Below are 25,077 nucleotides of genomic sequence, written 5' to 3'. Positions count from 1 at the left end.
TAGAGGCCGATGGGGCCCAGCCCCACCACTAGTTGACAGTATTGCGCTCTTATCTCGGCAGTTTTTGTTTTGTTTTGTTTTGAATATGCAATTTTACCACTGAAAGAAAGATTAAGAAAATTACCAGAAAAAATAAACAATTTAACATTGCTTGCACTGCCCCATCTGCTGAAGTCGTTTTCATTGAATAATTTTGTGATATAGCACATTGAATTGTGCATTACTGCTAGCTAAGTAGTTATTTTATTGTGCAATTAATTAAAATAGTTGAGCTGATTTGGTAGGCTATTTAATGATTAATTTGCTGTTCTTACTGTCTGGTAGCCTAATATTGGACTGTAATAAAGCATAGCTTGCTGAAATGACGTTCATCTGTTTTAATTGTCCATGTTTATTTCACTCTTTCCTCACTGCATAGTGTAGTTGCACACCAGTTGCAAAACCCCACATTATAAACAGGTCAGCTAACTTGATGAATTGATAATTATGCCAGCACCCCTGATTACCTTCTTGAGTGATCAAATACTAAATTGGCAATCATCTAGCCAAACGTGAACCACTTTTTTATTTCATGTTCCTCCCAAAATTACGCTTGAATGTCATTTATTCGAGGTTACTTTCTTATAACCCTAGGTGAGCAACTAGTATTTATTTATTTATTTGCTGCCATCTTAAGGCCCTTCCTGGCTATTCTACCTCCTGACAGACTGCAGTTATGCACCAGAATACTGTTGCCTGAAGTCTGTACACGGACGTCTGCTGACTAATATTGAGATCATCATTTTGAGCTTGACATGCCCGCATGTTCAAATCTCAATATTGTTTTTGGATATTTGAACATTGATCAGAAAGGTCGAGATCAGAAATGTACTTTTCATGTTCAGGGATTAAGTTTGAAATTTTGATTTTCAAGGGGGACACAAAGGGGTTTTTGCTCATGCCATCTTCAACACGGGGTGGCCTGTAGCGTAGTGGTTAAGGTAAGGTAAGGTAAGGGTAAGGTAAATGACTGGGACACGCAAGGTCGGTGGTTCTAATCCTGGTGTAGCCACAATAAGATCCACACAGCCGTTGGGCCCTTGAGCAAGGCCCTTAACCCTGCATTGCTCCAGGGGAGGATTGCCTCCTGCTTAGTCTAATCAACTGTATGTCGCTCTGGATAAGAGCGTCTGCCAAATGGCAATAATGTAATGTAAAGTAACACAATTCAAGACAGAAAAAGATTGGTACTACTTCAGTACAACAAGAATAATGAAATTTCATGATCTGCCCTGCACCATAATATGCAGAGGCCGAAACAAGTTTATAAACATTCTGATTTGGATATTTCGCAGACATAAGCTTTGATTACGGTAATTATTACAATAACATTTATTTCTCGAGAACTAATGGAAAATTACGAATATCCATCCGTCCATTATCTAACTCGCTTATACCCGTATTTGGAATACACCCTGTACAGGCCCCAGAACATTGCATGGAAAAATTACTTTCTTCAATGAATTGCTGGTTTGGTAGAAATACATGTCTACAGCTCTATCATCTTTATATAATTTAGTAGAAAACTACATTGATTATTCAAAAACAGGTTAGACTGCCATATTTATCGGTCTGTCAGACACTAGGACTAGTTTAGATGTGTTTGGAAGGCCCACGCGCATTTAAGCAAAGCGCAAGGTAAAGGTTCCACTGTTAAGTAATTAAGTAATACTGTAAAAAAACAAGTTTACTGGAGAAATATAAAATGGTGATGCAGTCAGTAACACTGGGGTCCAGGGCAAAACAGAAGAAGACAGTTCTATGCCTATAAATATATGGCATATGGCAATATGGTGTTACTATGACAGTGATTCAGACCCTTATTAGCATGGGGAAATCCCTCTTGAACCCCCTGGGTTCCTATTTTTAGGGCTGATCCTCAACTGAAAGCCCCACTACACCGCCCCCCGCCCCCTGCCTGGCACCAAGATATTGTACCCTTTACTGATGAGGCCAACAGGAGGGCAGTCAAGGTCACACAATGTTAATCACCCTGAAGCGTGCCATCCATGGCCTGGTTTTGTATTCATATACAGTGGTGTGAAAAAGTGTTCTGATTTCTTCTTTTTTTTGCATGTTTGTCGCACTTAAATGTTTCAGATCATCAAACAAATTTAAATATTAGTCAAAGACAACACAAGTAAACACAAAATGCAGTTTTTAAATGAAGGTTTTTATTATTAAGGGAGAAAAAAAATCCAAACCTACATGGCCCTGTGTGAAAAAGTGATTGCCCCCCCTGTTAAAACATAACTTAACTGTGGCTTATCAAACCTGAGTTCAATTTCTCTAGCCACACCCAGGCCTGATTACTGCCATACCTGTTCTCAATCAAGAAATCATTTAAATAGTCTGACAAAGTGAAGTAGACCAAATGATCCTCAAAAGCTAGACATCATGCCGAGATCTAAAGAAATTCAGGAACAAATGAGAAAGAAAGTAATTGAGATCTATCAGTCTGGAAAAGGTTATAAAGCCATTTCTAAAGCTTTGGGACTCCAGCGAACCACAGTGAGAGCCATTATCCACAAATGGTGAAAACATGGAACAGTGGTGAACCTTCCCAGGAGTGGCCGGCCGACCAAAATCACCCCAAGAGCGCAGCGACGACTCATCCAAGAGGTCACAAAAGACCCCACAACAACATCCAAAGAACTGCAGGCCTCACTTGCTTCAGTTAAGGTCAGTGTTCATGACTCCACCATAAGAAAGAGACTGGGCAAAAATGGCCTGCATGGCAGAGTTCCAAGACGAAAACCATTGCTGAGCAAAAAGAACATTAAGGCTCGTCTCAATTTTGCCAGAAAACATCTTGATGATCCCCAAGACTTTTGGGAAAATACTCTGTGGTCTGACGAGACAAAAGTTGAACTTTTTGGAAGGTGTGTGTCCCATTACATCTGGCGTAAAAGTAACACCACATTTCAGAAAAAGAACATCATACCAACAGTAAAATATGGTGGTGGTCATGTGATGGTCTGGGGCTGTTTTGCTGCTTCAGGACCTGGAAGACTTGCTGTGATAAATGGAACCATGAATTCTGCTGTCTACCAAAAAATCCTGAAGGAGAATGTCCGGCCATCTGTTTGTGACCTCTAGCTGAAACGAACTTGGGTTCTGCAGCAGGACAATGATCTTTGGACTTTGGAGTGGCCTAGTCAAAGTCCTGACCTGAATCCTATTGAGATGCTGTGGCATGACCTTAAAAAGGCGGTTCATGCTTGAAAACCCTCCAATGTGGCTGAATTACAACAATTCTGCAAAGATGAGTGGGCCAAAATTCCTCCGCAGCGCTGTAAGAGACTCATTGCAAGTTATCGCAAACGCTTGATTGCAGTTGTTGCTGCTAAGGGTGGCCCAACCAGTTATTATGTTTAGGGGGCAATCACTTTTTCACACGGCCATGTAGGTTTGGATTTTTTTTCTCCCTTAATAATAAAAACCTTCATTTAAATACTGCATTTTGTGTTTACTTGTGTGTCTTTGACTAATATTTAAATTTATTTGATGATCTGAAACATTTAAGTGTGACAAACATGCAAAAAAATAAGAAATCAGGAAGGGGGCAATCACTTTTTCACACGGCCATGTAGGTTTGGATTTTTTTTCTCCCTTAATAATAAAAACCTTCATTTAAAAACTGCATTTTGTGTTTACTTGTGTGTCTTTGACTAATATTTAAATTTATTTGATGATCTGAAACATTTAAGTGTAACAAACATGCAAAAAAATAAGAAATCAGGAAGGGGGCAATCACTTTTTCACACGGCCATGTAGGTTTGGATTTTTTTTCTCCCTTAATAATAAAAACCTTCATTTAAAAACTGCATTTTGTGTTTACTTGTGTGTCTTTGACTAATATTTAAATTTATTTGATGATCTGAAACATTTAAATGTGACAAATAAGAAATCAGGAAGGGGGCAAACACTTTTTCACAGCACTGTATAACAAAAGTTGTTTCAACACCCAAACAATAGTTAACTATTGATTGCTGAATTAAATGTTTCAGAACCGATCAGTCTATAGGAAACTAATCTCATACACTGTAATGTCCCTTTTCAGAAGCCCTGTGGATAAATACAACAACTACAACCAAATAGCAGTTCACTCTGCTGCCTGAAATGTCAGCACCATGTATGTTTGTTTTGCCATGGACTTTGCTGAACAAAAACTGAGTATGTTAAAGAAACAAAAAATGAGTATGTCTCAGCGTGGTACCCTACTGTAGAACACATGTTTGTCATTTGTCCCTCCTCAGCATTTTCCTAAACAGCAGGTGGGCCTGATATTTCAGAGATGGGTGGATCCTGGAGTGGAGTTTGGAATTGGAATATTCATATTCAATATATTTCATATATTGTCTTGCTTTCAATTCCACTCATATTATCACCTAAATTGGACTGTAGTTACAATGTACTACTACTGGTTGTAATGTTAAAAGGTCTACAAGGGCTGCCCAAGCATACATCCAGAAAAGTGGACAGTGAACGCTCTGTTAATTTCCTTGCTAACAACATTCCTTAAGAATGTACCATAACTGCAGCCTTCCTAACTGTGTTGTTTGTTGCATATTCATATATATGTATATATTTTTAATTTGTCACTTCTATCAGTAAATTATCAAGTTCTCAAAATATTTAAGATTGCTTTGGTGATTAATATATGGTGTACTGTTATTAGTAGAAAGAGGAGGTTTATGCATGGGGAGAAAACAGACCATTCTCTATGCAACTTACACATGTATGCATAATCTATTTTGTGCAACATTTAGTTCTGTTGAAATTTGCTCCTGAACATGAAATGATGGGTGCTCATTTGGAACAGGAACATGCAGACCTTTAGGAAGAAAATCTGTGTCTTCAGCAGTGCAGTTCTTTTTGAGGTGGGGGTGCTTTGAGACGCATATTATTATGTATACTTATACGCACGGAGGGTCTTTTCAGCTAACTGCTCATATAAACATGATGCAATCTGATGTGCATTCTGGCCTTATTTTTCCCTATTGTGGGGGTATGTGTTTTAATTGCAAACACATCAATTTATTATTGAACACCCACAACCTATTGGTTTTCACAGAAGGTTCATGGCTGTGTTGATTTACTGCCCCATCCACCAAACATACATAGAAAGACCACTGCAGAGAGAGAGATTGACCAATAGAGCTGGTTTTTCAAGTGTCTCGAAAGCAGAGGACTGCTTTCTGAGATCAATTCTCTGCGAGGGAGAAAAAGTTGAGGGTGAATAGGAAGCCTCAGGGCCATGCCCAAGACTGTGGCCTTTCACAGTGGGAAATGCAAGGCAGAAATAGCATACTCCACTGAGGCTGGTTAGGGGCTGACCGCTATTGACAGACATTAGTGAAGAGGTAAAGGACAGTACGTGTGCGTCGCTTCAAAGTCAGAGGTGAGCAGATGAAAGCCTCTTAAATGCCTCTCTGCTGGATGATTTTGAAAAATGACAAATGAGGCAGTCACAGAACAGATAAGCTGTCATCCATCACAATGCTTCTTTCCGTTAGCACAAGAGGAACATGTGGGTGTGTGTGTGTTCCCATGTGTATCTGTGCACTTACCTATGTGCTTGGGGTTGATGGTTTTGTGTGTGCAAGAATGTGAGCCCATGTGTGTCAGGGGTTGGTCAGGATTGGTTAACTCCAGTATTGTGCATGCTTTCTGGAATTCCTGCATGCAAATGGGATTCTGTCAGGCTGTCTACAGGGGGTTCTGCACTGGGGTCTGTCAGTAATCTCCTGCTCCAGTCCTGACTACCACTGTGACTGGGCTTTCCCCAGGCATGTGTGTGAGTGTAGGGGGCCAGACCACAGCCCCATTACCCTGGCCTCACAGACCCTGTCTCTGCACACATCTGGCTGTGTGGAGAAACACAGATCCAGCATTCCCCCTTTCCACAACTGTGCAGCATATCCAGCTTTCTTTTTAATCTTGGGCAAACAAATGGTTCTTTTCAGTTTTTATACCCTTGTTGTTTGAATCCGGAAACCCTTTATGATACTCAGGGTGTTTTCCTCCTCAATAAATGGCCTTTCTGTTTAACAAGCGCTTGCCAAGGTCCTGTTTCACATTTACTCCATTCGATGGTCCCATTTTCGGAGAAATGTAACCTTATTTAAACTTAAACATGAAAGAAACCTTGCCATTCATTGTTTTTTCTTCATAAAAAGGAAAAGCTCTCGCTCTTAACTTGTCCATAGTCATTATTTCAATTTCTCCTCTTTCTGACTACACTACTGTATATTGCTGGAAGTAAGTTCAGAAATGAATATTATGTTGGTAATGAATAATTCCTTTTTTTGTATACATATATAGTAATGAATATTAATGTAGCATCACATATAGAACAATAAAAACAACAATTATTTATATGGCATTAATATGAATTATTAATAAAAATGATATATATATTGGGGACAATTTATAAACCTGCTGTTTCTATATTGAAACAGTGATCCACATCTCTTTAAAATCCCTGAGATTCCGCAGAGAGAAGTGCTTTCAGGGGATGTGTTATTTCTGCATTTCTTACCTCCCGTGTGGTGAACTCTCAGCAAAGGGCAGACCCTGACCCATGTGACCTCGGCAAATCTCTTCACCATGTCTAAGAGTGCCTCTGTGAAATCAGCACAGGCGGGCAGGGGAATGGCCTGCAAGCAACAGACCTTCCCTTTCTCACCATGAAGAAGAATCCATCACCCCTGCTACTATTGCTCTCCTTTCATTGCTGTCTAGAGTAGCATGAAGCAGGGGTGCTCTGTATGTGTATGTGTATCGATTTGCCTATACATCTGTCAATATGCAGGACAGTGTCATTATGCAGGTGTTTGTGCATGTGTGTACAAGTGTGTGTTGTGCATGTGTATGTGTGTCTGTGTGAGGGCATAGTTCATAGTTCATAGTGTTGGGCGACATGGCTCAGGCAGTAAGAGCAGTCGTCTGGCAGTCGGAGGGTTGCCGGTTTGATCCCCCGCCCGGGCTGTGTCGAAGTGTCCCTGAGCAAGACACCTAACCCCCAAATGCTCCTGATGAGCTGGTCGGCGCCTTGTATGGCTGCCAATCGCCGTTTGGTGTGTGAGTGTGTGTATGAATGGGTGAATGAGAAGCATCAATTGTACAGCGCTTTGGATAAAGGCGCTATATAAATGCCAACCATTTACCATTTAGTTCTACAGCATGCCTGAGATCAGTAAGCAGCACCTCTTCCTCCCAGGAGTGTCGAGGACCTGACTTCTTGTCCCAGAAACTAGGTGTGTATGCATGTGTACTACCAGGTGTGGAAAATGATTAATTCCTCAGGCAGCACTATTGCATAAAACAAATGGATACTTGGCTTTGCACATGTATGAATTGCTGAATGTTGTTTATTTGTGGCACCGTTGTTTCTGCTTACCAGGAGACTCACTGCAGCACAAGCTGTCAGCTGAGCTAAATAGGTCACAGGATCTTCTTGCTGCTATAAAGCTGTGAAAACCCAGCTGAAAGATATCTGCGCCATTGTGGGTGAAATCTAAGTGGGGTCAGTGTCTCTGATGTCCAGTTAAGCTGAGGCTTAAATTAAAGGTTGAGGAAGTGGAATAGAGGACTGCATAGTGGCCACAAACAAGATGACAAGTAGAGACACAACTGTAATAACTACATTTACACTTGAATGAAAGACTACTTTTAGTCAAACTTTTCATTCAAATCCCAAAAGCAAACCCCAAAAGCAAACACCTGACATTAATGACTTTATAATTCACTTTAAATCAGATAAAATACATTCTGAATTTGAATGTTAATTGGTGTCCATCATGTTTGACACCATGTTGTTGGTCTCATGCTGTCCAGCACCTCTTATAATCTGAGAGGGTGTCAGAACTCAAATGAAAGGTGTTTCCTGGCGTAGGGAACATGACACATTGTCGACAATGAGCATGTCCATCACTGCAGTGGGAGTGACACTCTGGCAGGTCACAGAGGCAGCCACACCTCACGCATGAACACCTAGGGCCCCCTGCTCGCCCCTCTAACTAAATAAACATGTGCAGGGAAGCAAGGGGTTAACAGGGCGAGCTGGGGAGGGGGGAGCCCCGGGGAGCTCATTAGTGCCAGACGGGGGAGACATTAACGCACACACTGAGTTATTACGCCAACGTGGGCTTTCTCAATAATGAAGGCTTGTAACCTGAAGGGCCTGGAATCTTGCTCTAGTGTGCTGTGCCGATCGGCTGGTTCCCCCACTGCCCTGATCCCGGGAGCAGTGGCCTCAGTCAGTCAATGGCTTACTTGAGTTTCCAATCTTAAAGGTTGCACAGCCTGCTTATTTGTTTCCCGCTAATATGTGGCTTGCGCTCTGCGTCACAGACTCATAAATTCATACGTCAACAAGGGTCCAAAGACTCGTTATTTTTGGAAACAAATAAATAAATAAGGAGATTATTGTCTTACAATAATCTTAATCTTAAGAAGTTTAGAAGTTTTCCCCTGTTTTTCCCCTATGATCTTTTTTCTTTCTTTTTGCATAGTTTCACCAGCCATTCACTAATTTTTATATTTAGGCATATTTTAGAATCCTTGGTAAATGCACGTATTTGACATAAAGTTACTCAGGATATTATCTATATATTCCCTCAAAGTAGGTATCACTGTAATAAGACTTTTCTTCTGAAAGTAAGTACTCCTGCCATTTTCAGTGGAGAACCACCAGGTCTTGAGTACCATGCAATGTTTGTTTATCAGTCTCGGTTTTACAACCATCACTTTAATTGATTGTTCCCTCTCAGCCTCCCCCTCCATCACTCTGTAAAAATAAACAGCCTATAAAGTAAAACATGTGCTTCTCTTTAACCAAACCAGTGCACAGTCGGCACTGGGTTCTGCATGTGACCCCACATCCAAAAGCCAGGAAAGCCATGTTGTTTTCATTAGTGCCCTCTGTTTTATAGCAAAATTGCATGGCTATGGTTAGCGATCCAATCCAAAACCTAAATACTATCCATTGCAAGTAGTTTAATTTCTCCCCACCCCCTCTCATCCCCCTCCACCACCCCAGTGATTAAGTTTAGCTGCTGCTCTGTTATCTATTGCTCTGCTCTGTGTGAAGGCCCTCCATTTTACTGTTGACTGGGGGACAACCCCTTAGAATGCAAAAGGTTCTACACAAACTCTCTCTGGTCCCAGGGCTGTCACAAGTAATGACAGACGCAGGGTGAGAACTGAAATGTGCGCATTGGCCTAGATCCGAGAAGCCATGCTGTTCCAACTTCTCTATTCTGACAATCAGTGTGTCTTTTTTATTGCTGGACAATCTGGGCAGGAAATAAAAACAACCATTAGTAAATAAATGTGAAGCTGTTCAGCGTTTTCATGAACCCTTTAAAGACACTCTCTCTTTTTGTTTTAACAAGCTCAACATGCAATCTTCATTTCATTCCCAGGTGTCTCATATAAAGCATATGTGGTGTTTCATTCTTCTATAATGACCTAGAAGTAGGACTGTTTTACAGTACGCTTTGAAACAATTCAGGATTTATCATGGCAGGATCTCATGTATCTGGCTATATCAAATCACATGAAATTCACCCAAGGGTTCCAAAACAGAGCATATTTAAAAAAATGAAGAGATCTAAACAAAGTGAAACCAGCCCCAGTGTGACTGGACCGATTTATTTAATTCAGCTCAACTAGACTTGCAAATAACTTCCCTCCACTCACTATTGGTAGTGTGAGTCTTCACTGTATGGCAGGCCCAATACTGAAGAGATCGCGTGGGAAAATAATGATTAGAGGTCTTCTGCTCATTAAATGCAAGGAAAGGCAGGTCATTGTAGTGGGGTGGGGGGTGGGGGCAGGAGTTACCGTACATAAGGAGGAGAAAATAAATATACTGTAAAAACCCAGGCACATAGGTAAGAAGCAATAACGTACTGGTGAGCTCAGCAAACAACCTGGTACACCTGAGGTGGATGACAGAAGAATGCTTTGAATTCCTTTGTACTGTAACTTTAACTGAAGTATAGCCTCAGAGGATTCACCACAAGAAGCAATGCAATGGCAATGGCCAAGTTACAGTTTACAAAAATGTACATTAAAAAACCTGGACTGGAACAAAGTGTTAGGGATAGGTGAGATGAAGATCAACCTGTAACTGAGTGGAAAGAGGATGGTTTGGAGAAAAAAAGGAAGGGGTTAAGGGCCTTGCTGAAGGGCCCAACAGCTGTGCGGATCTTATTGTGGCCGGGGATCGAATCACCAACCTTGTGGGTCCAAGTCATGTACCTTAACCACTATGCTTTTTTGAAGTATTTTTTGTGAATTGCTAGTCAGGGGTGTCAATAATTCTGGAGGCTTTTTCTGTCACACTGAATCGAATTAGGATCTGTAATCCACCTCTAGTGAGTAAATTACCTAATTTTCCATAAGCATTGTCGCAATAACTGTCTTATGCCATTGTCAAGTGGTAGCCATTGCCTATAAGTCTTTAATGGAAGAAGGGCTTTAGCTAATTTGGCAGTATCTGACTTCCTACACCTTCAACATATTATCATATCAACATATTGGTGATAATTCCGAAGATTTCTGAAAAAAGGAGGTGTAGCAAGGGTTTTTCTTAGATCTTTTAGGGTTTATTTCTTGACTTTATTTCAATAAAACACATTTTTAATGTTGAGAATAATAATTTTTAAAAAATAGAAAAAAGAATAAGAATCTTCAATTTGGCTGGTTTATTTGATATTTTATGATATCTGGTGCTTGCCCTTTAACTGTTCTTCTTTCCAGAACACATTTTAATCTACTCAAAAGCCTTTTGCAGAATATACATTTTTCTTGTCAGTGTTAAATGATTTTGGAGACTGTGCCATTTAAAATTCAAAATGTCTGTTGCCAGCTCTTGTTATAAATGACTTTAACTGCTTTTGCTGTCTGGTGCTAAAGTGCTTTCCTTTGTCAATGCACTCATGGTTTCTTAACGTTATTGGTTTTTGCTTGATGTCTCCATTTAATAACAAAGTCCTTCTTATTATTTCCAAGTACAGTCATTTGCATTGTCACCTCAATAAAGTCCTTGATGTAGGTATTATGGTGGTTCAAAAATACACTGTGACTTTTGATTTATTTGTCAGCCATAGTAAAATGCAGAACATGTTTCCTGTGTATGCCCTAGGCGCAAACAAACAAAATGAACCATTGAGGATTCATGTAAAATAGTATGAACTCAAAGAAAATTTAAAGTGCTTTTACTTTTACATTAGTAAAATTGTATAGTCATCTGAGAAGCAAGGTACATAGTATGTTCCATATCTTTGTCCTATCTATGTTTGGGACAAAGATTTTTTTTTTCTTGTTTTGGCACTGTTCCCCACAATTTTAGATTAGCACATGTGTTTAAAGTGCAGATTGTCAGATTTTATGAAAGGCTATTTTTATCAATTTTGGTTTTACTGTGTACTGTATAAATTGCAGCACTTTTTATAGGTAGTCCCCCTATTTCAGGGGGCCATAGTGTTTTGGACAAATGGCCCTGCGCAGGTATAAGAGTGCTTTTGGTATTCAGTCTTGATTCTAGGTGTTTGATTACCTTTGGAGTCTGTTATTGGCCTTTGTCAACAGGAGGACCAGAGCTGTGACAATAAAGTCAAGGTAGTCAGCATAAGGCTGAGAAATAAGAAAATAAAAACAGTCAGATACATAGGCCAAACCTTAGACTTACTAAAATGTAATTGTTTGGAACATGATTAAGAGCACTGGGCCCGATAGGCCAAGGCCAAGGCCAAGGAAGACCTCTACCTTACCATAATGAAAAAACACTCTTCATCATTGGATCTTTCCATTAATCTGTCAGTGACTACTATCTGCAGAAGACTTCACAAACAGAAATACTGAGGCTACACTGCAGTATGCAAGCCACTTGTAAGCTGCAAAAACAGTATGACCAGGTTACAGCATGCTAAGAAGTACCAAAAATAGTCAGACTTCTGGAAAAGGGTCTTGTGGAAAGATGAGACCAAGATCTGTAAAAGAAAATTTAAAAGAAAAAAGAACAATGTTTTCTTCCTCATATTACAGTTTTCGGTGTGGCTGAGTCTTTGATCCTCTCTTGATTACCTAGGCACCAGGGCCAAGGCTAGCCCAGCAAGGCAAACGAGTCCTCAAGGCCAGGTAACGGAGTCACCAGATACGCTGGGATCGCTTGTGGCTTGTTCACAACACAACAGGCCTGTTTTCAGTTGAGTGCCATTCTCACATTCCAGCTGGGCAGAAAGGAAACAGAGGGCAGTCTAGTTTTCAGACACAAATCAGCCCTGTACATTACAGGACTCTCCATTAAGAAGCTGCTCATATGGCTGAAAGTTCAGTCAGGACCCAGAGTAAATCCTGCCCTTATCTAAACACAGGGAGGCCTGGATTACTGTCTGGACACTGGAATTCCCCAGAGTAGAACTGTGTGCATTATGGAAAAGGTCAGAAGTTATGTGACTAAAACTGCTCCACAATTGGTTGCATCATTCAAACTGCTAATGTGTTGAATTGGGGGTATTTTATGCACCCTCAATTAAAACAAAAGTTTCTATAAACATTTCTGTCTGCAGCAATGTTTCATGTCTGAATCACAAAGACTTTGGAGATACAAGTAAGCACTTGCAAGTATTTACTAGATATGTTCATATAACACAAAGGGAGAAAATCTAAACAATGGCATGACCTTTACTGGTTTACTTCAGTGGTCTTTTGCTGTGTATCAAATCCGCAACAATATGCTGAATATTTGTTTGGCGGGGGAAAGATCAGATGTGTCGCTAACAGAGTGAAAAGAGTGTGTATGACATGTGTTTGTTTTCCAGAGGGCAGTGCGGGACTGGAGAAGTGCATGAGAAAAGCATAGAAGCAGATAAGAGAAGAGTGAGAGGGAGGGAAGGAGAGTGGGTCTGTAAAGGATCACAGGGCTGCTTGATTGGAGCAACAGTGTGTTGCCCTCCTCCCCTGCATGCTGGCTTGTTAACCTGCAGGTCACTGGCAGTGTCAGGTGATGAATTCAATACCTGGCACCCAGCATGAGAACAATAAACTCCTACTGACACACACACATAAGCTCACGCATGCACACACATAAGCACACACATGCAAGCACACACACATATAATACTAAACAGGCTGAGGTTAAAGCTATGCAATTTAGTGAAATATATCTAGAGTTTATAATAATGTGCAATATTCTTATCTCCATGCATGACCACTTCAGAGATATGGTCTTTGTGAAACCCGTAGGTTTTTTAACTTACATATTTCCACTGAACTTAACGTTACGTTACGTTAAAAAGACACCCAGTCATTCCAGGTAAACAGCTGATAGTCCCCATTTGTTACACAATCTGGCATGTGCCATGGGGTTAGATTACACACACATCTGCTGATCTGGATTGGATCTGGACTATGAGTACAGTTTGTAATGGAGTCAGCTGCGTATTAACTTTGAAAGACTTTAAACTATTCACATGGAAACTAAAGTATTTAAGACAATAAGGGAAATGGGATTTTTTAAATAAAACTGCCCTTGGTTGAGATCTGTGTGTGGCAAATGGAATGTGGTTTCCGTTTACAAATTCATTGTAAATGGCACCGAGGGTGATTGTATGGGATAATACAATCCAGCCTAGGTACTATAGTCTTGCTTGCTGTGTGCTTGGTGCATTCAAAATTATTTTAATTATAGAATCCTATGCTAAAATGCCTTTTTCACAAGCCCCTGGTAATGACCACACCAGAGGCTCATTTGCTGAAGCAAATCTGCTGAATCAAGTGCTGTCTGGGAGGATAAACAGTACACACCGTCATATTCAATTCTTTAGGTGAAGCTATTGCTTGGCAAACTTCCCTCACCAGATTCACGCATATGAGAGCTGGGATACATCGGAGTAGAGAGGTTATACCCTGTTGTTGACTGATATGCGATACCAGCAGACCATCTGTAGCCCTGTTGTCCCCCTGGGTCCTCCACCCACCTCTCCCCAGAGCGTCTGCCCCAGCAAACGTGCACTAGCTCACACGCAGACATCCCCCCTCGGGATAACCTCCTCTAGTCTGCTTGTCTGGCCGCTGTTGGCACCTCAGCCGACTGGCACCGTGTAAGACAAGACGCAATGCTTCTCACCCACTCGCACAGCACGCAACCAGACCCCCAGGGACCAGACAAGGACAGGCTCTTTTGGGAAGTGCACATAAACAACTCCCTGAGGAGCTAAAAAAAAATGTCTTAATCTTGTGTGTAGCTGCCATACCCATCTCAGTGGTGTCCTGCGTGCAGAGTAGCTGAATGTTAAAAGTGACATTGATCTAATTTTGACCTCATTTAACCCAGTAATGTGAGAAGCGGTGCGGGTCTCCTCACAGTCATGAGTCCCCATGATCAAAGTAAGGCGTGAGTAACAACTCCTTCACACTGCCATCTACAGCACACACACTGCCACCGTACAATTCCCAGCCCTGGGCTGTACTCTCAGTAGTTTCACATTTCTCAAATGGCCAAGATTTCTTTTTTAAATCTAGGTTTCTGATTATCTACACAGCATTAAACGTAGTTAATACCGTGTAGAATCTCTGTGACTCTTTATCCCAGGAGTGAATTCCCACACTGATGCCGTGGTAACAGGAGGCTGTGTCTGATGCCTTTAACATTCAGCGTGTACTGACACTCGCCATTGTGGTCCGGTATGTGCGCAATGCTTTTGATCCATGGGGGGGGGGGGTGGGAGTGTGCAGCTCTCGGACACAAACCAGCCACCAGGCTGCAGTGACGGACGGGGTGAGGAGGTGGGGGTGGGGTCTGCTCCGGAGCACGCAGAGAAGCCCGTGCTCCTTTCACTCATTAATACATGAGCACATTTTGAAGAGTCTCCAGTCTGCCGTGGAAAGTTTTAACTGAAAAAAGAGGCTGCTTCTTTCTGTGTATTATCGGAACATTTATATACAGTTTCACTAAGTTTGAAGCCAAGCAACAAAACCGACTGCTTATTTTGATATTTTTCAAGTCACTTTTCAAGTCACATTCCCTGGCCCGTATGTATTCACTGGTCCCCCCGCTTTTCTGAAATGAAAGTTTGAATGTTTACAGATGAAAACAAAGGATTCATCTTCTACAGCACTGACATTCATGTTATGACGTGGCTACTGGCTACAATCATGATGTGGCAAAATCAAACAGCCAATGAAATGTGCTTAATATCTCATGAGTTGAACATAAAAGTGTAAACAGAATGGAGATTACACTTTTAAAATTAGTGTAGCTTTAGTAATGTATACTGGTCTACTGCCTTCTCAGAAACTGCTCTATTAAAATACAAATATATTTTTAGTCTCTGTCCTTGGAGGGTGACATTACCGGAAAGTGTCATTAGAATTTTATTCCAATGTTCACAGTGTGATGATTTATTGATTTGCCTGCATTAAGTTTTATTTTCCCAGTCACAGTCCACGGAGGGGAAAACACAGTGACTCACCCAGCCACAATTTTAATCCTGCTGATGAGCTACATGCCACATTGCGGGTTTCATTACATGAGAGCTGGTATTTTACTGCCATCTAGTGGAAGTCAGGTATTTCACATGCGTTTTAGCAATTTAATGTCCTCTCCTCCAGGAAACTGAGCAAATGATATAAAATAGAATTTTGGTTTACAGCACACGTACATAGTGTAAATGGCAATGGCGCAAACTTCCTAATAAAAATTTATTGAGACTGATGCTTTGCTCTAAAGACATTCCTGTCACATTCTATACATCTTTGACAGACAATAGGGAAGTCTCATCTCTTTGTCCTTGACACGTTAAAGAAGCTTTTATCGTTTGGACAAGAGAACAACAGTCTGCAGTCTAGTCTGATGGGCTCTCAGGACCTCAAGAGAGTTATAGTACCCTCGGCAGTGTGGTCTGAATAACTCTGGTCATCTGTGCTACTCCGCAATAATCACCCAGCGCTCAGCGCGAGTATTACCCAGGCAGTCATACACAACTGCCCATCTCTCACACAGAGACAGAACTTCTGTCATCTGAAGTGCTCTGAAAGGGCAACATTTGCCTTTGTATAATTTCTATATTTCTATCTGACAAAATGGGTTTCAGCTCAATTGTATTAATATCTTGAATCCTCAAATGAGATCTACTTCAGATTTAGACATTTTTTGTAATAAGTGCTCAGTGTCATTGTTATAGTACATGCCGTGAAAACCAGGGTAAATACAAAACCATTTTTTCCCATTACTATTTCATTTCTTTAATGAAAAAGTAATGGCCATAATTGTAACCAAATGCTTCCTATAATTTGTGATCAGTCTTTCACATCACTGAGGAGGGATTTTAGCCCACTCTTTGCGGAACTGATTTAATTCTGACTTTTTTCAAGCTGCTAGGCTTTCAAGCATGAACTGCTCATTACAGGTTCTACCACATCATCTCTCTTCGGTTCAAGTGAGGACTTTGACTGGCTACTGTGGGGACTATGCAGGCAATTGGAGTAAACTGAAGTCAGTTATGGAACCAGCTTGAGATGACAAGTGCGTTATGACGTAGCTCATTATCTTGCTGGAAGCATCCATTTGAATAAAGGCCATAAAGGGATGCACATGGCCAGCAGCAATGCTAAGGTATGCCATTGCATTCAATTGTACTCATTTGGTATTAAGCAGCCTTAAGTGTGCCAAGAAAACATTTCCTACACCATTGCATTACCAGCACCCAGCGCCATTGACACAATGCTGAATGGATTAATGGTTTTTATGCCAAATTCTGGCCCTACCATGCTACAGCATGTCATTTATGCTAATTTCTGTACAAATAGCCCCATCTGGCCAATTATCTTATAGAGATAAATAGATTTATCAATCATGAACTGTTCTCCAAAAGCTGTCATATATTATGGAATTTTAGCTTCAGTGATACCCCAATCCGCAAAATATAATTTAACACGTCAGCAGTTAATATTGTCCAAATCAACACCTGTACCAAGTGAGTGAGTCGCCATATTAGCCTTATTCAAAAATGTTCATGTCAGTGTACTTCAAACAGCTGTATCAAGCAATACAGCCCATACAGGTTTTATTTTCTGGTTATATGAACAGTCTATTGATTTCTTCTTCCCAACCATGTCTACTGTAAAAATAAAATGAAAAAGAAAGGAAAGCCTTGATGCTGAAATGGCTGTATTTATTCATTGACCAAAACAGGGAAAACATATCTGATCAGTTAGGAAAATAGCATTTTGAACAACCTGTGCTCCCATAATAGATTCTGATGCATTCTTCACATCATTGTATAACAAACCAAACACTTATTTAATTCTGTTTTACAGCTACTCTTTCTCTCTAGCACATTGGTATGAACCACCACTAGGTGGAAGTGTTAATCAGTGAACGCACGCCAGAGTTGAAAAACAGTAAGGTATTTGTTGAGGTGAAGGCACTGCACACAATGCTTTCCATATCTCAGAGATCATTCCATCAGAGCCTATTCAGCAATCAGTTAAACATGGTCTGCGTAAGATTGTAGAGAATGGTTACATTGTTCTTGGTGTGCACCTGCTTAATAAATTAATGCAGTGTGATACTGTAGCCTTGGTTTCTGGGGATGCTCAAAGGTATATTCTTTATCACAGTTATACAATGATTATCAGTTAGCAAATACTGAAATGATTTGCATAAGGTGGGAGCATTCAATTTGCATTATTATTATTTTTTTAATCAATGAATCTCTAAGTTTTTATCCACTCTTCAAGGGTCAGAGTAGACTTGGGAGAAAGCTTCCTGTGCGCCGTCATGGTTGGGGTGTATAGCGCAAATACTTCTTCCCAGAGGGCAGCTCCTTGGTGGTAACTCCAGCAGGGAAAAGCTTTGAAGTCTCGCTGTCCGGAATGTTAGGCAGGACCATGACCTGATCACCAAGCTGAGAAAAGTGAGAGAGACGAGAATGAATCCCAATCAGTCAGCAACATCACATAACTGGAGAGACTCGTACGGGGACAAAGCACGCCCTTGTGTGTCTATCCGAGACTGCAGTAGTGGAAGAGCGCACCTTCCAGTTGACGGGGGTGGCCACTTTTTTTCGCGCGGTCAGCTGCAGGGAGTCGATGACCCGCAGCAGCTCGGTAAAGTTGCGTCCTGTTGTGGCGGGGTAAAGGATGGACAGCTTCAGCTTCTTATCAGGGCCAATCACAAATACCTGAGAAGCACAAGCACATCATAGGTGTTCTGGGGATAAGCCTACATGTTCCTGTTCAGGTAGTGTGTGTGTGACTGTGCGTGTGTGTGAACAAGGTTGTATACACACAGGCGCACACGTGTGTGCGTGTGTCTGTGTGTACACTCCTCTTCAGGAGGCACAGTCCATGCAGGCCACAAGGAACATGATGTGTTTGGCAAGTGCAATAGGGGATACTCACACAACGGGCAGTGAGAGGCAGGCCATCTTTGTCCAGCTCATCTGGGTCCAGCATACCCAGCTTTACGGACAACTCCCGCTTGTCATCTGCAATGATTGGGAAAGGCAGCTTGCAGCCCGGATCCTCTTGATTGTACGCCAAAATGTCCTGGGAAAAAAAGGCAAGGATGATCATCACCATTATTTCAGTTTACCATTTCACCTCTTTGAAATTCGAAACACTCAGATGAAGGCTGCAAGCACTTGACTTTGTGCTGAATAGCAATATTGGCAGGAGAGTAAAGCTCTGTCAATTACAAAATATGCATTGACTTTATAACATAAAGAAAAGGATGTATATGAAAAGAACATTTGGCATAAGCCTTTGTTGTTTGTGAAGAACCCTCTTTTCTCAGAGTGGTCCAAGCCACAGTCATAGCCCCTCTAATCAGAGGATGGAAATCAAAGAAAATATTCAACTGTAGGAAAAAAATAATAATAATTCAGCCAGACGTGTGTGTGTGTGTGCTGTGCGAGTTCGAAGAGACGAGGGGTGGCAACAATTTCAAAAAAATGTTACAAGAACTACAAACCAATCAGAGATATTCCACTGTGGGCCTTTGGTAGGTTCATTACATCAAAGAAATTAGCTTGCCCAAAATCCAAAGAAAAGGTAGGAATTAACTGGCAACAACTTTGAATGTTCTGCCTTGGTTTCAAAAGGGTCTCAGGAAGAGGCGGTGCTGTAGTAACCTAGCAACCAAAATATTTGGTCCAATCAGCAAGGGGGCAGTATGTGGCTCCAGTAGTGATCATCCAGTGAAAAGTTTTTTTTTTCCCTTGGAACAGGTTTGGGCCAGAAGATAGACATAGTACTGTTGCAACCTAGCAACCTGAAAATGTTATGCAATCAACATGGGTGTTATGAATGTTTCCAGAAGTGACCAGCTAGTGTGTGGTTAATCAAAACCTTGCTTTTTTGCATTATTTGCATTGAATAAAGTAATCCGTATGTGGGTTCAAGTGTTTTTTTTCACATCAGGATAAAATGGAAACTAGTTGTTTGACAAAAATAAAAAAAATAATAAGCAGGTAAATGGCAGCTAAAATACAGTCAGATAAAGATCATACAGTCCCACAGATGAACATACCTTAGCCCAGCCACAGTGATCCTCCACGCTGTCAATAGACAGAGCAATCATTTTGACACCGCGCTCCTCGAACGCATCACTAAGTTTGGCAGCTTGACCCAGCTCGGTGGTGCACACAGGGGTGTAGTCACGAGGATGGGAAAACAGGACACCCCAGCTGAGAACAAGGGGAGGGTATGGAGGGGGGGGGGATGTTTAAATTATCACTGGGAGCATGAGCAACAGTTGGCTACATGTAAATAGATCTAGAGCTTTAAGACTGTGAAATCTGGAACACAATACTGGGTTGATATTAGGATTGCAAGGGAGGGCAAGATGGATTTCCTGAAATGGCTTAATTTTACAAATTCTTTTGGCAACTTAATCCTGCTCTCACAATGACTACCTTTAAAATGGCGAATAGAGAGTGATTCCTACTCTGTCAACATTTTCCTAATTTCTGCATCTTTGACTTGGATTGTACATCTGCGATCAGGGATGAGCAACTGGATACCCGGCAAGTGTCACAGAGCATCAATACACAGAGCACACTTTGATACTCACCAAACCATTCACGACCACACCAACCCTGTGGATGGGGGCACTTGACACTTCCATCAGGATAGAAATATTTGACCATACTGTGTAAGCGATCACTCAAAATGGCTCTATATTTAATGGTGTCTAACTTACTGTACCTGAACAATGATATGAAAATGTACCACGCATAGATCTAGAGCTTTAAGACTGTGAAATCTGGAACACAATACTGGGTTGATATTAGGATTGCAAGGGAGGGCAAGATGGATTTCCTGAAATGGCTTAATTTTACAAATTCTTTTGGCAACTTAATCCTGCTCTCACAATGACTACCTTTAAAATGGCGAATAGAGAGTGATTCCTACTCTGTCAACATTTTCCTAATTTCTGCATCTTTGACTTGGATTGTACATCTGCGATCAGGGATGAGCAACTGGATACCCGGCAAGTGTCACAGAGCATCAATACACAGAGCACACTTTGATACTCACCAAACCATTCACGACCACACCAACCCTGTGGATGGGGGCACTTGACACTTCCATCAGGATAGAAATATTTGACCATACTGTGTAAGCGATCACTCAAAATGGCTCTATATTTAATGGTGTCTAACTTACTGTACCTGAACAATGATATGAAAATGTACCACGCACCATAAGTGGGTTGTTCATTGTGGGAAACAATCACACAGGTTTCTATTGGTGTGCACCATTCCCACATGCACTTGTTTACTTGTTGAGAAGGGATGACTCATCTGAGAACGACTTTTTCCACTGCAGTAGACCACTGTTCACATCATTTGCACCAATTTACTTGCAAATGCGCATTGTAGGCATATTAAGTGGGGTTCATGAACTGAAACCCAAACATAATACAGTGCCATGAAAAAGTACTTCTGATTTCCTCTATTATTGCATATTTGTCATATTGAATGGTTTCAAATCTTTAGACGAAAGGCAGTATTAGACAAAGGGAACACAGGTAAACACAAAACATTATTATTATTTAATTTACTATTTAATGAAAAAACTTGGCAGCACGGATGGTGCAGTGGGTAGCACTGCTGCCTCACAGCTAGGAGGTCCTGGGTTCGAATCCCCGTCAGCCGGGGCCTCTCTGTGCGGAGTTTGCATGTTCTCCCCGTGTCTGTGTGGGTTTCCTCCGGGTACTCCGGTTTCCTCCCACAGTCCAAAGACATGCACGTTAGGCTGATTGGAGAGTCTAAAATTGCCCGTAGGTATGAGTGTGTGAGTGAATGGTGTGTGTGCCCTGCGATGGACTGGCGACCTGTCCAGGGTGTATTCCTGCCTTCCGCCCAATGTATGCTGGGATAGGCTCCAGCGACCCTGTTCAGCATAAGCGGGTTATGATAATAAATGAATGAATGAATGAATGAAAAAACTTGCTCCACCTTTAGCAGCAATAATTTCAACTAAACGCTTCCTATGATGTATTTTCATACTGTCACATAATCTTGGAAATCTTAGCCCACTTGTCTTTGCAGAATGAACTGCTTGTTTCAGGTCCTGCCACAGCAGGATTTGGTTCAACACTTTGAATAGGCCACTGCAAAGCCATTTCTAAGGCTGCAGGACTCCATCAAACCACAGTGAGAGCAATTATCTCCAAATAGAGAACACTCAACAGTAGTTAATCTCCCAGGAGTGGCCAGCCTACCAACTCCAACATAAGACTGGGGAAAAAACGGGATTCATGGGAAAGTAGTAAGGTGGAACACTGCTAACCAACAGAAATATCAATGTTCACAGCACATTTGCAAAACAAAAAATAAAAACTCCTGGATGCATTTTGGGATTATCTTCTATGGGCAGATGAGCCAAAAGTGGAACTTTTTGGTTGATACTGGTCCCATCATGTTTGGAATAAATGAAATACAGAATTTCACAGGAAGCACATCATACCAGCAGCCAGACATGGTGCCGGTAGTGTGATGGTGTGTGGGGGGGATCAGGCATCCCACCTCTCCCAGAAGATCCCGGAGTCTCCTGGAATTTGTCACCTGCCCATGAGTTGGCAGAAATCTGCCACAAATCAGCAGTCTGCATCAGAGGCCGAATTGAAGTTTAGAAATTTGCATTATCCTGTTGCAAGTTACATTCTGTGTAAAGATCTGATAATTCAGTGTGACAAATATGCATATTCATACATGCATATTCAATACTTTTTCACAGCACTATATGTGCCTCTCCGTTTTCGCAACAAATGGTTCTAGAGGAGGCAGCCTGCACAATTGAGACTTAGCCTATAATGAACCTTTTCTGTTGCTCCTATGTTTTGCCTTGCATCTTGAACCAATGCACAGACATCATAATCAAGGAATATGTGCTCTCAACTACAGTCAACCCTCATGTCAAGCAAACCAAACCAAATCATCAAGGCCCATCAATCATCCCTCTTTCAAAGTCACTGAGATCTCATTTTCTAGCCAAAAGACCTGGGCCTACCCAGCGTAGTGTACATGACCTGAAGCATGATGGTATTTTAATTGGTTAACTCCGGAAACACCTGCTTTCAATATATTTTGCATAACGCATTTACTCCCTTTTCTTGGAAGTTGCCCATACAGTAATTGAAAATATTGCAGAGTTAAGTTCTTCAATGGCGTACATTTTTTAATCAGACAGGAATATGTGCACATTAATAACTAGTCAGTGTGCAGTATATGTACAATCCAGTCCTTAAGTATTTGGACAGTGGTACACTTTCTGTTCTTTTGGCTGTGTACTCATTGGGTTTGAAATAAAACAATGAACATGAAGTTAAAATGCAGACTAAAGTGTAGGTATTCTATTTGGCCTGCTAAGGGAGTTTATACACACTCGTACAAGAAAATAAGAATAATTCCGATTTTCTCTACAAAAAATTGCTAAACTAATAATACAACAACTAACTCTTCCAGGTTCATGCCAGCTCCTTTAGTACCTCACTGTAACCTGCTCATCCCACTTGACTATTCACTGTGGTAGATGTTCCATTACATTTGATACCCTAGTACAATCCCGATAGACCTGTATTTCGTGTTTTCAAAGATGATGATCTCACCCAACAGCGCAGATAGTCTAGGTGCGTGTTAAGGTTATAAAATAAAAAAAACCTAGATTAGATTGATGTAGATTGATGTCATTTCATCGCATATCCAGGTCAAAGACAATAGGCCCATTAAAAATACAGGGTTGCAAATTGGTAAAACTTGCGCCATCACACACCTCGGCAGCTGCTCATTCTATCATGACCGTTTGGATTTTCGATCCTTCTTAATCCAAAATTTCCCCAATCCAAACTAGGATGTAGCAACTGTCCAATTGTCACAGGAATTGTTGCTATGTTGATCAAACCTCAAACGTGCTGAAATCGGCCTAGCCAGAATAGGCCTACTTGTCTTGAATTGAAACTTCCCAAGTAGGTTTTATATTAATTCACCTTTTAAACAAAAAGCATCTGATCATCAAGGTAATAAACGTTTAACTTTTATTTCGCAAAGACTAACAAGTTACTGTTACAACGTTGAATGCCATGCGGAACTATACTTCAGGCGTGACCTGCAACACCATTAAATCTACCATTTCTGACAGCACTGTCAGTGCTCGGACGATGCCCCCTGGACTTGCCTTGTCAGATCTCTATAGACGTGCACCTGCATGTCATGGGCCGCATGTGGTATGCGGTTTGAAACGGGGGGAATAATAGTCTGATCCATCTTGCAATTATGCATCATCATTGTACTTTACAGTTAGCTATTTTCACGTATGCCGATTCAAAAAGAACGGTTGTTACGTGGTTAAGCGACTGCTGCGTACTGTGTAGATTTTTTTCCCCGTTTTTCGTAACACTTAGCAATGCGCATAGTCCATATCCAGCAGGTTATGTAAGTTAGAGATAGCTAATGCAAACTAGCTACAACATTACTGCGAGCAACAACACGCTCGTTGCAGTATTATCACCATATTACCTCTATCCAATCATAGTTACATATAGTACAAGTATGGTACGTAATTCACGTAAAATAGCTAGCGAGAATATAAACTATTAACGCGATATGTAACGGATTGTTACTTACGAGTCTCCCAAAAACTCGTGGAAACGGATCTTGCCAATTGTTGTGTTTGCATCAAAGTCGGGAAAAACGTCTCCTAATAATATTCCAGGCATAGTTACGACTTTTTCGACCAGCTAATCGGTAACACGCACGCTTGCGAGGAGTTAGAATTGGAGATCCCTTGCACGAGTAGGCGGAACCGAATTGAGAGAGGGAGGGAACTGTTCCTGTTTAAAGCTTCTCCTTATGCAAAACAGTGGTAATTTGGTCCTTGGAGGTCAAACTTTTTGGAATAATCTAATCGAATGTCTTAATTTAAAATATGAGAAATTGGTGTACTTGGTCATGATGAACATTAAAATGATGAAGTATTATATTTAAGTTTTCTTTCTTCATCTTTTATATAATTTTCTTGTGGATGGGTTTTTAATCTGAAAATATTTAAGTGTTTTTAGACAGTGATTGTTTAACTTGTTTAATTTTAGTTCAGTTCAGTATTGAAGTATTGAAGTGCTGTATTTGTATGTGTTTTGTTTTAAAGTTTGCTTCAAACACAATTGCAACTCGAGAATTTTATCAAGATACTGTTTTTTCTTAATTAGGCTTCATTACAGCCTGCCTTCAGTTTTTAGGACACAGCTGCAGTGTCAGTTTTTTGTTTTAATGCAAAGTTCTGGCCTGACTTACTTAATTAACCCTAACATTTAAACCATCTGACATTTTAGCTACAATTCTTAATAAGTGTATGAATGACAGCCAAATTCTATCATGACCGTTTGGATTTTCGATCCTTCTTAATCCAAAATTTCCCCAATCCAAACTAGGATGTGGCAACTGTCCAATTGTCACAGGAATTGTTGCTATGTTGATCAAACCTCAAACGTGCTGAAATCGGCCTAGCCAGAATAGG

The 25,077-nt window shown here is 41.0% G+C and overlaps 1 protein-coding gene across 1 annotated transcript; it reads right to left on the bottom strand.

Moving 5' to 3' along the window:
• Window positions 1-17,211: 17,211 nt before the first annotated feature.
• prdx6 (peroxiredoxin 6) lies at window positions 17,212-24,389 on the bottom strand. Its single transcript, XM_061240425.1, has 5 exons — window positions 24,189-24,389; window positions 19,589-19,745; window positions 18,460-18,606; window positions 18,093-18,239; window positions 17,212-17,963 (listed from the first exon to the last, which is right to left on the bottom strand). Exons 1-5 carry the CDS (start codon window positions 24,278-24,280, stop codon window positions 17,835-17,837), a joined length of 672 nt encoding a protein of 223 aa, XP_061096409.1. The 5' UTR covers window positions 24,281-24,389; the 3' UTR covers window positions 17,212-17,834.
• Window positions 24,390-25,077: the final 688 nt, after the last annotated feature.

Source organism: Conger conger, chromosome 4 (assembly GCF_963514075.1).
Source record: "Conger conger chromosome 4, fConCon1.1, whole genome shotgun sequence".
Lineage (NCBI taxonomy): Eukaryota > Metazoa > Chordata > Actinopteri > Anguilliformes > Congridae > Conger > Conger conger.
Note: the sequence above shows the minus strand (reverse complement) of the source record. Positions and strands in the feature narration are given on the sequence as shown.